At 44.0% G+C, this 14460-nt stretch overlaps 2 protein-coding genes and 1 long non-coding RNA gene across 3 annotated transcripts in view; 2 read left to right on the top strand and 1 right to left on the bottom strand.

Annotated features, from left to right (window-relative positions):
- Positions 1-263: 263 nt before the first annotated feature.
- LOC101753210 lies at positions 264-6235 on the bottom strand. Its single transcript, XM_004960239.4, has 8 exons — positions 5707-6235; positions 4923-5615; positions 2069-4281; positions 1724-1993; positions 1558-1638; positions 962-1073; positions 812-878; positions 264-711 (listed from the first exon to the last, which is right to left on the bottom strand). Exons 1-8 carry the CDS (start codon positions 5807-5809, stop codon positions 606-608), a joined length of 3645 nt encoding a protein of 1214 aa, XP_004960296.2. The 5' UTR covers positions 5810-6235; the 3' UTR covers positions 264-605.
- Positions 6236-7426: 1191 nt separating this feature from the next.
- LOC101752796 (nucleolar MIF4G domain-containing protein 1) lies at positions 7427-12902 on the top strand. Its single transcript, XM_004960238.4, has 14 exons — positions 7427-7585; positions 8528-8572; positions 8686-8777; positions 8873-9695; positions 9806-9873; positions 10006-10088; positions 10251-10350; positions 10547-10632; positions 10734-10816; positions 10918-11054; positions 11146-11256; positions 11356-11649; positions 11737-11859; positions 12273-12902. The coding sequence occupies exons 2-14, from the start codon at positions 8566-8568 to the stop codon at positions 12660-12662; spliced, it is 2397 nt and encodes a 798-aa protein (XP_004960295.1). The 5' UTR covers positions 7427-7585; positions 8528-8565; the 3' UTR covers positions 12663-12902.
- An 832-nt stretch (positions 12903-13734) lies between these two features.
- The window catches only part of LOC111256860, a 1825-nt gene continuing 1099 nt past the window's right edge, over positions 13735-14460 (top strand). Inside the window, exons 1-2 of the long non-coding RNA XR_002677176.1 lie at positions 13735-13860; positions 13935-14083. This is a non-coding gene — a long non-coding RNA (uncharacterized LOC111256860). The remainder of the gene's footprint in view (positions 13861-13934; positions 14084-14460) is intronic.

Below are 14460 nucleotides of genomic sequence, written 5' to 3'. Positions count from 1 at the left end.
CCTCCTCATCAAACAGGCTCTAATGATGTGGGACTTGCTGGTGGCATATGTCGATCTGCATCCAGCAGCCACATATCCATTAAGTAGAGTGCACACGCATACTCATCCTAGCTTGATTGCAGGTAAAAGAGAAACCACTTCCAAGTTTGTCTGATAAGATTTTACACCTGATTTAGTTTCCCCAGCTTGTCGCCAACAGATTTGTCACCTGCATCACTGCATTGGACTTCGACCGCCAGTCAAGACGCGAGTACAGCCGAATGTATACATTTCATCAAACAACACTCCTTTAACACACTTTCATAGCAGTTTCAGTTATAAGCGCCAGGTAAACGCATGATCTGAAGCGCAAGGGGAAAAAAAAGGAAGGCTACAAAACATGAACACCAACATTACAAATTTACAGATGAGCAAGACTCCACGTTCTGCACAGGGCAAATGCGTTTGCGGTACATTTACAGTGGTCTAGAGCTGGAGAGGCTAGGGGATGAGCAAGCATTCATTGTTTGGCCTGACATATTTACACTGGTCTTGAGTAGGGGAGACTGGTGAAGCAGGAGCATAATTTAGCTGAAAATAAAATATCTGCACCACCCATGTTCTCCTTAGCCACGGGGACGCTTGGGTACATGTACAAACCGGTCACGGACTGTGTCCTTCAACCACCTCGACGAGCGGGTCTGCCTGACTCGGTCCGTGAAGAGGCGGTGCCTGTGCAAACATCACCAGAGAAAGAATGTTAATCCACGGAGGAACAGTAATGGAGAGAATGCCTGGTTCAATGGTTGAAAAAAGCTTAAGGTTCGCTCACCTCTCGTACTCCAGCTTCTGAATGACTATACCGTTTAGTAGAAGCTCCGTGCTGAAAATGATGGCACCTATTTGGTACTCGTGTATGTTAGCTGACTGCCAGATTCTCAGAAGGAAATATTATGCAAAGTATGGTGTAAGTAGTTCTTACCTTTCTCGAGCAGTGGTGCGCAAGTTTGGTAGTCTTCTTCACATGAGATAACCAGTAGGTCATCAGGTACATCGTTTTCCTTCATTATAGATCGCCCTACCCTCTCTAGTGGCTGTAAAAACAAAAACAAAAGTTATGCAAAATCCTATTTAATTTGCCACGTTTGAGAACAGCGTACAGGTCTGCCAAGGGCATAATACAAGCTTTCACATCCCAACTAGGTTCAGACTTCACACACATGGATGGATGATTGCATAAATTTGTCCCTTTGAAAAGTGCAAACATGGGAGGGTTCTTTTCCCCCGAAGACTACGCAGGATGGCAGGAGAGTTGTGTATCTTTTTCATTATAAGAAGGAAAATAGGTAAAGTTTACAAAACCAGCAGTCTGCATATTACATGGAATTAATCATTTTGGGTGGTGTTGAAAAGGCATTAGTCAAAATTGAACCAAACCAAGCACTTTGATATTTTAACCAGTAAGGATCCCCCTACTGTTTCCTACAAAAATGATATTAGCTTACAAATCATACAGCAACATGTAATTTAAACACGAAGAAAAGCTTAGAGTATTTTGGGAAATAAAATATAGCTAACCTGTCCTGATGATGCTTTAACCAAGCTAGTCACCACTACTTGACTTGGTTTCACATTCGATGTTACAAAGACTCTTTTTCCCTGCACAAATGATTTTTCAGTGAAAAAAACAATTTTTTTATCTAGGACAGGCAGAGATGAAATAGAATTACAATATCCACTGTACCAGCAGAAGAGGATGCTTGACAGCTGAGGCCAGTGACATAGGCATGCTGAAACCTAACTCCTTTTCTTTTTTGGCATCCCTCAGAATGTACTTCCTCTCATCAATAAAACAGCCTGCTTGTCCACAATTTTCGAGCCACATTGATGTAACTACTGGCTTGCCAAGAGTTATTGCTTCTAACATATTCCTTGTGCGGAAAAAACTATCTGCCACAAAGTGTGTTGCATCAGCCATGGAAAATGCTTCACAAACTCCCAAGCGTGCCAAGATCTGCAACATAGGTCGTCATGAATATACCTCATTCAAAGTGATTGCTATCAGAATGTAAATAGAAGTATAGTTTACCTTTTTCTGACGCTTGATCACATCATCATCCAAATGATGGCTGAATAAAATACTAACAGTAGCCATATCCATCCTTCTTCTGGAATCATTTCTCTGCTGATTTGATAGCGCACTTTCAGGATCTAGCTTCAGTAATTCTCTTGCAACAGAAGACTTTGACAAGCTTCTATTTGAGCCTGTTGATGGATTCACAGGACTGAAAGTGGGTGACAGCTCCTTAACAACTTTTGAAGGCGTTCTGATGACACTATTCTGAACTTGAGCATTGCTTTTTGGTGATTTGCTTGTATCCTCAACATGGGAGGATTCCTTCAGTCTCTGTGCAGAGCTACTGAGATCAGAAGTTTTCCCATCATCTCTTACAGAAGAATTAAGTATAGGAGAAGCTATAATACTGGACAGGATAGAAGCTGATCTTCCATTGGAAGGTTCCCTCTTTGCATACTTTAGTAAATCAGAAACACTTCTTACAAAAATTCGCCTTTTCTTGGATGGTCTTGCCACTTCTGTGGGTATTTCATGTTTTGCAGCAGTGGTAGGCTTTGACCGCACCATTGCTGTAGGTGTTCTTCGCTGTTTGGGGTGTGATGGGGAACCTCTGCATGGAACATCAGTTGTTGGCTCAACTCGGCAAGCTACAAGGTTTTGAACATTATTTACACCGGTACGTTGTGTGCTACCATTCCTAGACTGCTGAAGATCCTGATCATCATTTGCACAAGTATGTTCTGCACTTTCTTTTTCAAAATGACTCGAACCAGATTCAGTTGTTTTCTCACTAATCAAAGGTTTCTCCGGATTATTCTTAATATGTTTTTTTTGCACTTCCCCAACAGTGGAGCCATCACCTGTCAATTTCTTGCCTCTCTTCAACTGCTTATTAGAACATAAGTCGGTAAATTCAGAAGGGTCATTCCTACCACAATGCCTAGTGCGGTGAGCAACAGGTGTACCACAGTACTTGTTTTCATCGATAAATTTCTTTGAAACTTTGCTCTTCAATGGTACAGACTTCGTCTGCTTATGTTTTATTTTCACTATACGTTCTGAATTTTCTTGCATCTTTTCTTTCTGAGGGTTGGTGTTGGACGCAGTTACTTTTCTTCTTTTGGAATGTGTTGTGACACCTTGGATGCTGCTAGTTCTCTTTTGAGGAGAATCATTCTTTGAATGACTTTTAGCTATTCTAGACTTCTCAGCTCTAGTATCTCTATCCGACAGAGGTTGACCTTTAGCGGGTGAACATTGTACCAGTGCTTCCATAGCTTCAACAGCCATTTGAGTATCTGGACCAACATCATGCAAAGCTACATCAGCCTTTTCCTGTTCTTCTTCCAAAGGTTTGCCATTAGATAGATCATCCAGGTCCTTGAAAAGGTTTTTCTTAGTCCTGTTTCCAGAAGCCCGCTTACTCTTCACATCACTTTTGAGTAGTCTTGAATCTGACAAAGGAAGAGTTTCAGACCTCCCAGGTAGTTTGAGACTTCTTTTGTTCTTGGATTCCCCTATTTTATTTTCTCCGGGTGAATTTTTTGAGGACATCTTTGCCCTGGTAGAATGGCTCCTTTGTTTTCCTCTGCCAGCTGGTTTCTGCAACAATATGTCTTTGTTTTTACTGAAAAAATCACCTCCTCCATCATCTTCACGGCTATCCACCCACTCAAATATTTCTGCCTTCCCATTGGAACTTCTACCAATGTCAACCTTCTCAGCCAACATTAAAGTCCCTCTCTTAGTTGAAACACGTGGCTTTGCCATTTCCAATTTGTTTGGGGTTGTTTCTTGAGATGATAATCCACCATTAATTGAAATCAACTTATCCACAACATCAAAAGCATTTGCCTGTGACAGATCACCAGGCTCCTGTGATCCAATATAGCTTAATCCAGCAAGACATCTGATGTTGCTTTCACCATCCTCAGCTGTCGTGTCAGCAAAAAGCTTTTTTGCTGTTGAACACTTGTCTCTGCTCTTAGTTCCATCTTTATCATGGTTCTGTACATAACCACGGGAGTCATTATCAATCCCACCAAAGGAGGTGCTAAACGAAGTAGATTCATCTAAAATTTTTGGCAGGGGATGTATTGCACTGGATGAGAACTTTTGTTTCCCTTGCTGCATACCATTCACAGACATTGTGCCCCGAGCTTCAGAAATTCCACATGTCCGTACAGATGCAACACGAACAGAAGGCAATTTCATCTGGATGTGACCTAGATGTCGACAAATGATGGCATTAGGATAATTTTAAGTTACAGTAAATTCCAGATTAAGTTTAGGAAGCAAAGCATTTTGTAGAAACAAGTGTAGTATAAAATAAGAATCATGTGCAATTCTTCATGATGTTAAAACTGGAGATCCAAAACATTTTTGCCATTTGAGAATATTGTTTCCCTTTACTTGCCTTTGAGTAAAAAATAAAGCATTGGTAACTAAAATTGCCCCCGCGGTGAATATGTAAAGCTCAACCACTCTATCAGGGAAAACAGAGACCAAAATGTAATAAAATCTCAACAAAGCACCTGTACCTCTAATGCATACATAAGAGAGTACACATTGTGATTGTCCAGTGTCCAACTAAACATACTTCTGTTATCGGACGAAACCATGACAGATAAGTTCTGATTCTAAAATAAGAGACAGAACAAACAGTCTGGAGACTGCTCGACAACTTGATAGCTTTACGCATCTCTCAATGTAAGAACTATAAAAGCTACAGGGCACTTCCTGTAAGAATTACCTTGTACATTTTATAGAATGATCCTAATGAATTGTTACACTTAGAACAGATACATATTGTTATATTATCTGACAAGGGTAGGAATAATAGCACAGTAAGTAGCTGGTAACTAACCTGAACCCGTGTCACCCTCCTCATCTGTTGAAGCATCAGATTCTACCAAATTCTCATCGCCACCAAGCTTCTCAACCCCCCCATTTAACCCCTCAATATTTCCTTCCATTCCCAACTCCACATCCATTTTATCCATTCCTGACTTTGCATCCCTCTCATCACCAGACAAGCTCTCATCATCACTCAGTACTTGAGTTCTGTCACTCAACTCATCATCACCTATCTCTTCATCAGAGTCTTCAACCAACTGGGTCTTGCCCCACTCATCGACACTCAGTTCATCACCGCCATTTACTCCATCCTCCTCTTCTTCCTCCTCAGAATCCTCAACCAACTGGGTCTCAACCATGCCACCAACACCATTGTTCACTCCATCCACCTCACATTCTTGAATCAACTGGGTCCTAGTCCAATTACCGGCATTATCCTCTGCGCCACCACCATCATCCCCATTTTCCACCTCCAGCTGCGTCTTCACTTGGTCACCATCATCACAATCATCCTCCTCGCCACTCTCCACCAACTGTGTCTCGCCCCAATCGCCAGCCACATCCTCCTCTTCCTCCTCCTCCTCATCCACCCCATCTACTAGCTGGGTCTCAGCCTCGTCCACGGGCTGCGTTTCGTCATACAGATCACCATCATCGCCCCCGCTCTGTGTCGCATCGCTGTCGCTGTCGCTCGCCGGAGAACCTAACCGCAAGGCACATCCAATAACCAAATCAACACCTTGACGCCAACCGGTCGAACAAAAAGAAGCAATGAACAAACAAGGCGCGCTCACCTAACGGAGGCGTCCCGCCGTCCAGCACTTGGGTATCCCCGCCGCCGCCGCCGCCATTGCCGGCCGTGCCGCCCATCGCAGCAGGGGAAGGGGCGGCCTTCATACGGGAGATGCGTATTCAACCGAACCCCCAGAATATTCGCACGAAGAACCGCGCCAACACCTCGGCAAGATTGTATCTTGCGCGCCGAGGGGGAAGAACCCAATCGAACCGCCAATGTATTGGCAAGATTATATTGGATTAACAGGGAACCACCGCGCAGGCGCGCAAATCGACAACGAGATCGACGGAGCGAGAAAAGAAAAAAATTGGAACAAAAAAACAAAACTGACACCAAAACAACCCGTCCGGAAACAGTGAAGCCCGGGGCAAGGGGGATAGGGGCAGGGCGGTGCCTATCGCCGGACCCCGGTGGGGGAAAAGGGCCTGATTTGTTTGTGGGCGAGTTCGCTGGCGGCGAGGGCGGCGTCGGTGCGGCGCGCGTGGCGGATCGTGGCGGCGGGAAAAGAGGAGTTGGGGGAGCGGAGAGCGCGCGCGGGGATAGGAACAGAAAGGGGAAAAAACCCAAACCCTGGAGCAGTGGAGCGTCCCTTGCGCTCGCCGGTTCGAGTTTTTCGAGGGAAAAAACCGGCCGGTTCGGGTGGGTTCGCGGGACCGTCTTGGAAGCGAATCAGGGCGCGCCAGGTTTTCCATAATCCGTAGTCGCGTTCGGTTTCTGATTCGAATTTCGGTCACTCAACGGTATGTTATGCCATTTTTTATTTGAATGACAAACGGGTGTTCCGCTTGGTTTGGCTAGCCAAAACTTACCGTTTGGATTCGCAAAACGAAATAGAAAAATAGTGGAATTCCATTCCAAATGAATAGATTTTGTTTGCCAAATACTCTCCGAGGAATAAAGGAATTACGGGGGAGTAAATCACGACTTGGTCTCGGTGAAAAAAAAATGTCTTATTTTCTCAGATTTATATTTATACTATTAAAAACATGACCCTTAGTAGAGAAATTTAGTGATGAATTAATCTAAGTGTTGCTATGTTATAAAGAAAGAGAAGGGAAATGTGAAGGAGTTAGACAGGTATACATTTAACCTTTTAAAAAATGTTCAGTTTTCTACTTATAATTATTCAAAAATAGTAATTTTTCAATCAAAAGTTGTGCGCGAACTGTCCTCTTGTGTCGAAGTCATGGATTCAGCGTTTTTCAGTTAATTTATTTTTTTCAGTGGTAAGAGACATGACCATTAACAATGAGACGCCATCATGTTGCGATTATGCATTATAGTGCCACTTGCTGCATAAACTTTCCAAAATTGCGTTCCTTTTGGCAACGAAAAATTCCACCGTGAAACATTTGGGTGGCAAAAGGACATATCTCAAACTTTGAGTGACGCTTTTCTTAAGAAAATCCCTTCGTGAAAAAAGAAAGTGACCAAGCAATGATGACCTGAAGGGGCTTTTCGATGTTAAACTGTTTATTAGATGATGTCATGAACTGGCATGATGATCTACAACTGCAATCCTTTTTTTTAGAGAAACCTACAACTATACAATCATTCATCATGCAAGTAATAAATGGTCGTAAAATGTGCATAACACGGCCCAAGATATCCGTAATTGAGGCCCGCATCCTTACTGTTGGTGTTATCCCACAATTCTGATCAAAAGCCCAGTGGCCCAGTTAACCCATCTCCTCGTGTCTTCAAAGGAGTTTCTCCCCTCCCTTCTCCGGTTCTCCCTCAGCGGCGGCTGCGCTTGGGCGAGGAGCCGAACCGAGCACGCCGCCGCCGCCGGGGCGTCGTGGTCACCGGGTTGGAAGCGGGGCGTTGGCGAGCACGTGCCTAAGAGGCGACGGCGGCGGAGAGGCAGCGTTCACCAGGTTAGTACACCCCTCCGTCCCCTCCGCCGCCACAGCAACCGCCGGTTTCCCCCTCCTCTCATGCACCACGCCTCTCGTCCCTTTCTGCATCGTGAGTCCGTCGCATCGGCCGCCAAATCGAAACCCTAGGGCCTTGCAGCTCTCAGGTCCGGCTCCTCGCCAGACAAACCCGCCCGCCCAGGCTTTACCAGCGCTGCTGGGCGCTAGGAACCCCCGGCTCGACTCCGTTCTCCGCCCAACGCACGCCAAGGCACCCCGCGCCGCCCCAGCCCCTAACGCTGGAATAGTGCCGGCCGGCGGCCGTCTTGCGCGCCAATGCGGGCCCCCGCCGTCCGGTGACCCTGCTGAGCGCCTGCACCCCGCCGACGCCCCGCGCCGCTCTCGCTGGTACTGCTGCTATATTCGTACTCCTTCACGATTACAGTTGCTGCTTGCTCTGTGCGATTCCCTTAATTTGATGCCTGTAGTCCGATTTAGCATCATACGTGCTGCTCTCAGCCAGTCAGCCTCAGCGCAAGCAGTCAGCACATCCCCACTCACCCTCGGTTACTTGTACTGCTAATTACATTGGTTTAGGGAGCCTCTACTGACCCAAATAATAATCAGTTAGCTACTTTCATATTACTTCATTATTTTGTCTTAATCAATTACTAATCTAACTAGTATATGTTGTTCAGTAGTTCAAGCATGTTATCAAATTTCCACTTGCCCATAACTTTTCTTTTTCTTGAGCATGACTCGGTATCAGTAGTTTGATTTCCTTTCGGTTTTGGCCCTAGTCTTGGTAGAATCCTGGCTCGCCAATGGCTGGAGCCTGACCGACACAGCCGTCGTGGCAACCCTTTTTCCTGAGAGAATGATGTCTTCTTCTTTCTTCCGTGATATCTGATCCAATCTATTAATCCGATAGGGAATATTAATCTCTTGTTACCCTATTTGCAGCCCCAATCGATTACTCGTCAGGAGCACTTGGAGTAATCATGGCAGGTAAGGTTTTTATCTGAGTCTCAAATAGCACATTCCTCTTTCTGTGCATTTGAGCATGCTCTGTGATGAATTATCACTGATGATTGGACGATTTCCCTTGGTGCTCATTCCAGGGAAATCTGAGCAGAAATCTCGGAAAGAGAGACGGAAAGAGGCGAGATCGGAGAAGCAGAAGCTGCGGTTTCTCTCTTGGGTTCAGCACCAGGTGAGCTTGCTAAGCTTCTGAGAAGAGAGTGTGAAATGACTTGTTTTGGCCTTCTTTACTGTCTTGATTCTGATGCGCAAAATTTATCGAGTTAGGGTGGCAAAAAGAAGAAGCTGGCAATGCCAGCAGTAGAGCCAAGCCCAGCAGAGGAGAAGAAACCAAAGAAAGAACCTGCTGCTGTGAAGAAAAAGAGGAAGAGGGAAGTAGAGGGTAAACACAAGCCCAAGTCGAACTTTCAGGAATATCTTGAGATGGAGATGGGTGGAGCTGTGAGCATGGAGGAGGATCTGGAGATGGAGAGGAGGCTTGCGAAAAAGCTCAAAGTGAAGAAAGGAAAGTTGGGAGGTCCGGATGATGGTATGGATGAACTTTTTGCGGACCTTGGGTTTGGTGGCGACTTCGGGTTGGATGATGAAGCAAATGCGTATGATTGGAATGTGGAAGATGACACTAAGCTGGACAGAAAAGGGAAAAATAAAAAGAAGAAAGTCGAAAAGGATGACATGGAGACAGAGGAACTGAATGTTGGGTATGAAGAGATCGATCGGAAAAAGAAAAAGAAGAAGGTGAAGGAGGATGACATGGAGACGGAGGAACTGGATGTCGGGGATGAAGAGAATGAACGGAAACAGAAAAAGAAAAAGAAGAAGGTGAAGAAGGATGGCATGGAGATGGAGGAACCTGATTACGTAAAGAAGAAGAAGAAGGTGAAGAAGGATGACACAGAGGTTGAAGATCCAGATGACGGGGGTGTTGACATGGATGAAGAGAATGATGGGGCAGTTCTGGAATCTGAGGATGGAGAGGCTAATGTGATTGCACCCACAGAATCAAAAGGGAAGTATGTACCTCCAAGTTTGCGTGCTGCTTCCAATTCAGAATCAGAAGAGATTGCTCAGATGCGTCGGAGAGTAAGAGGTTTGAGCCTAAATTCCATCTTTTATTTGCTTGATGCGTCACATTTACTTTTTTTTTTTTGGTTTTGCAAGTATATTCCCTTGTATGACCTAATGTTTGATGTGCATCAGGACTTCTGAACAGACTCTCAGAGTCAAATGTGGAGTCTATTACTCAGGAAATTGCCACGCTTTTTCGAGTATGGTCCTTTGACTAATTAATCTCTTGATTCTTCTAAGTGTATGTTACTGTATGTCTTACAGATTTTTTTGGGTATTGCTTAATTGTGGGGCTCTTTTCCCCCCGGTTTTGTTGTTTTATCTATCAACAGTCTGTTCCACGAAGTGTTGGCTCTCAGATAATTGGTGATGAAGTTTTGGCTAGCTGTTCCCGAGGACCTCGTGGCAATGAACAGTTAAGGATCTTCCTTATTAATCAGATATATATTTTGTTTAGACTGATTAAGCATGAATATCTTGTTCTACAAACCCATTTTCGTGTGCTGTTCTAAGGATCCTGTTGGAGTTTGATATAGTTTACAGTTTACTCCTAGTAACACTTTTGCCATTTGAGCAGGTATGCTGCTGTTTTTGCAGCCTTTGTTGCAGGCATGTCTTGCTTGGTTGGTATTGACTTCAGCGCCAAGATCCTTGCGTCCATTGCTAAGACGTTTGAGGTATGTCTATTCTGATTATGAATAAGCATGACCTATTAAGTTCTCTGGCTACTCAAATACCCCTGTATTAGCATTCTGTATATCTGCTTACCTTCAGGATTCTTGAATCAGTTTCTCTTATGTGATGATACCAAAGGAGTTTTAGACTTTTAGTTAGATGAGCTGATCTTTTTCTCTCTCTTGTGAGTTGTGACAGGATGAGTACTCAAAAGAAGATGGTCTATCTCTGAGAAATCTTACCTTACTCTTCTGCTATCTGTGTATATTTGGTGTCATCTCAAGGTCTGTGGTTTGAATGGAACAGTGTACTGTGTTTCTGTAAAACCCCTTGAAGATAAAATATCCTAATATTCACCGATGCATCCTGTTGTCTGATATTGCAGTGATCTCGTGTATGATCTTCTATCAACTCTGAGCAAGCGATTGACAGAGCTGGATGTCTCTACAGTAGTGACCATCCTACAGTGTATGACATTATATCAACCATTACAACAATTCCTGTATAGCCATACCCTCCTTTTCTGTTTCTGAGTGAAGATGGGAATATGCTTTCATCTGGATGGACAGGCTGCGGAATGAAGCTGCGGGGTGATGATCCAGGTGCTATGAAAGATTTTGTCCTCGGTATTCAGAACTCTGCGAATCAGTTGAAATTGCACTCTGGTGTTCGAGAAGACGGAGAAACAGAAAGACACGGCAAAAGAGTAATTTGTCTTGCTCAATACACCTATTTAAGAAGCATTATTTTCCAGCTAGGTTTAAATTTCACTGACTGGTTTTAAACTTACCACCCAGATGGAATTTATGCTCAATACCATATGTGACATTAAGAACAATAAGAAAAGGCCTAAAGATGATCCTTCACACTCCTCAAACCATACTCGAATAAAAAAGTGGCTTCAAAAGGTTTGTACCAGAACAACTTATCCGTCATCTGCAGTTATGAATTGTGATTTCACAATGCAGTTAACACTTTATTTTTTTTCCTTTTCTACACACTGACAGCTTAAGGCAGAAGATGTCCTCTTGCGAGGGCTAACATGGAGTAGGCTTTTGGACCCTGATAAGAAAGGGCAATGGTGGTTGTCTGGGGATGTTCCATCCACAGCAGGTAATATTGAAGATGTTGCTGCTGTAATAAGCAAGGATGTTGCGGAGACACAAAAGCTTCTTCAGCTTGCAGCAGCTCAGCGGATGAACACGGACATACGAAGAGCAATCTTTTGTATTATAATGAGTGCCGAAGACTATGTAGATGCTTTTGAGAAGCTCTTGAGGCTGGGTCTTTCTGGGAAGCAGGCATGCATTAATGCTTTTGAAGATGAGTTGTTCTGTATGTATATCACAATATTAATTATTTATCCCTTTTCCTTTGTTGATATGCAGGATCGAGAAATTATAAGGGTCATTGTTGACTGTTGTCTGCAAGAAAAGATGTTCAATAAGTACTACACTGTCCTTGTTTCCAAGCTATGCAGCCATGAGAAAAATCACAAGTTCAGCTTGCAGGTATACTGTCATATTTTTACCATGTTTGCTACCTATGTTAATGCCTCAGAAATTACTCTTTCTAATAGCTTATGTACGTTTATTTTCCTTAATATATTTTAGACCATTCTTTTCCGTAATAAAGAATCTTATAGATGAGACATTTTTGCAGTAGGATGAATCAAACATTCTACTATGACAAGCCTAGACCTTGGTGAACTAAACTTGGCATTTTTCAAATATTTCATATTGGTAACTGATGTGAATACCACATTAGCATTGCAAGACTGGTAGCCTATATGGACAAATGCAGATTTGGATAGAACCCTCTAGGCTTTGTGTTTAATTCTTGTAGCTTTCTTTCAGCATAGGTGGTGACATAGCTTTGTTTTTTCTGATTATGCATTCTCTGGTTTATTCTGGTGTTATTGCAGTACTGCATCTGGGATCATTTCAAGGAGCTAGACAATATGGAGCCAAACCGAACCATGAACCTTGCAAAACTAGTTGCAGAGATGTTGTCAAATTTCACCCTCTCCCTCGCAACTTTGAAGGTTGTCAACCTGTCAAACCCAGTGGAGATGACTCCGGAGAGGATCACCCATTTCCAAATGCTGTTTGAGACCTTACTACGGAAAGACGATGCGCTGGTGTGGAATGTCTTCACCCGTATCGCTGGTCTTCCAGAGCTCGAGATATTGAGAGATGGCATTGTGCTGTTCATCAAGCGGCATGTGATTGCTGAGGACTCTGGGAAGGACTTGGCTAGCAAATTCAAGATTGCAAAGAAGGCACTTGACAATGCTGCTGGAGTCCTGATGTAAGTTGCATGGGAAGTGGGGTTCAAACTTCAAAGTCGGTGCCTTCCAAGCCCATTGCCATTTTTTGCATCTTCGACACCCTTGTTTTCATTTTTCGCTTTGTTCTTTCGGAGAAAGAAAGGATAAAGTCCTCCCTGTACCCATACTAGGAATTAGAGAAAATGCTATCCCGAAGTTTTACATGAAGTTCCATCCGGTCCTAACAACTTCGTATCGAGTTGCAATAATGCGTTGTTGCTCAAACCATTTGCATTGCGCGTTAAAAAAAATTGAAATGCCGCCACAAATTGCTCCTTGCATTACATAACATATATATAACCGAACTGGAAATCTGTCGCTGGTTAAAAAGGAAAACATTAGGGAGAGGCCAGGAAAATGTGGCGTGCATGAAGGCTCCTCGTTGTCGATCGTCCTGTTTGAATGCATTGCGTTTACAATGCGCGCGGCTTTAAACCCAATCCCAGCCGATACGTCCGGAACGGCGGCGTGATACACTCGGAGGCAGAGGATCGGAGTGATCGCGCTTGAGATCCCACTAGCCACCCACATGGACGGCGAGCCCCCTGTCCCCGCAATGGCGGCCGCCAGAGCTTGGACAACCCCCGCAGAGGAGGAGGAGGAGGAGGAGGAGGAGGCGACGGCGGCGGAAGCTTCGTCTGCCACAGCGGCCAGCAAGAGGCGACGTCTCTCCTCTCCACAACACCCTCGTGGCATGCCGCCCACACCGGCGGCTGCAGGGGAAGCGGCCGCCGGAAAGGAAGAGGTGGAGGCCGTGACGGAGTCAGTTGCTGCTGCAGGTGCCTTTGTACCCAACTCTCCCATCTGCCGGCCGTACATGGTGGAGTATGATTCCAACGGAGAGGAACTCAGCGAACCATCCCTTTCCCCGGACCCAGTGTTATCCGAAGCCTACGAAAAGGCGGAACAAAAATACTCCAAGAAAATAGGTTCTAATTTCAGTCCACCGTTTCCTCTGTGTACTGTCTAGGACCAAAGAACAACAACTGGTGTTTAGATAAACATCATCCTTTTTTTTCACTTTGTTTTTTTTCTTTTCTTGTGCATGTATGTGTAGCTCAACTACCCAAGCTTCCGACATTGGACGATGAGACTTATTTTGATTCAAATCCTATTCAAGAAAGTGCAGCAGATACAATCCTTACAGCCTCAAAGTTCGTTTTGGGGCTCTCTGCATATATCGGTACATGGGATTCTTGTATTTAGTTGCACTATATACAGAGTTTGTTGTCATTTCCTAACACACGGCGTATGCAGATGGTGTGTTACTAAAACAATGCTCGGGAATTTTGATGGAGTGGAGTGAGGGCACTGGAACCATTTTAACGACTGCGGATCTAATTTGCTCAAGGCATCAACATGTGGATGAGTGGTTAGGCGGAGAAGAATATGCTCCAAATGCTGAGGTAAGTTTTTTCGAAATAAAGAAAGTAGTATCTTCTTTTAAGAGAGCAATTTATATGTGTTAATTTTAAGCATAGTTTGATGCGCCATATCGAATAATAAGAAAATTCAACCCAAAGTGGGAGTGGCAGATTGTCCGTTAAAGGTTCTATGCACATTTTTACTTCTGTACCATTCCTTGATATCTCTGATGGTGTAGATAGCTAAAATATGATAACTCCCTCTCCTTCTCTAGATGCTTTAGTTGTAAATTTAATTGATTATGTTGTGCATTTCTATAAAGGTACTTTATGCCATCTTCTCTTTGCAAGATTGTCCTTAGTTAGGATCAGTCTCGTCTTTAACGGGCTCTTGAAGGCAGTGATTGTAAGGCACTTTT

This window comes from Setaria italica, chromosome III, assembly GCF_000263155.2.
Source record: "Setaria italica strain Yugu1 chromosome III, Setaria_italica_v2.0, whole genome shotgun sequence".
NCBI classification, from domain to species: Eukaryota; Viridiplantae; Streptophyta; class Magnoliopsida; order Poales; family Poaceae; genus Setaria; species Setaria italica.
This window is presented reverse-complemented; position numbering and strand designations above follow the sequence as displayed.

Coding starts and splice junctions, on each gene's coding strand:
- LOC101753210 (XM_004960239.4), bottom strand. CDS start 5,809: ATGAAGGCCGCCCCTTCCCCTGCTGCGATGGGCGGCACGGCCGGCAAT. Junction 4,282..4,922: donor GGAGGGTGACACGGGTTCAG/GTTAGTTACCAG, acceptor GTCGACATCTAG/GTCACATCCAGATGAAATTG. Junction 1,994..2,068: donor TGATCAAGCGTCAGAAAAAG/GTAAACTATACT, acceptor CCTATGTTGCAG/ATCTTGGCACGCTTGGGAGT.
- LOC101752796 (XM_004960238.4), top strand. Junction 11,650..11,736: donor TGGGTCTTTCTGGGAAGCAG/GCATGCATTAAT, acceptor GTTGATATGCAG/GATCGAGAAATTATAAGGGT. Junction 11,860..12,272: donor ATCACAAGTTCAGCTTGCAG/GTATACTGTCAT, acceptor GTGTTATTGCAG/TACTGCATCTGGGATCATTT.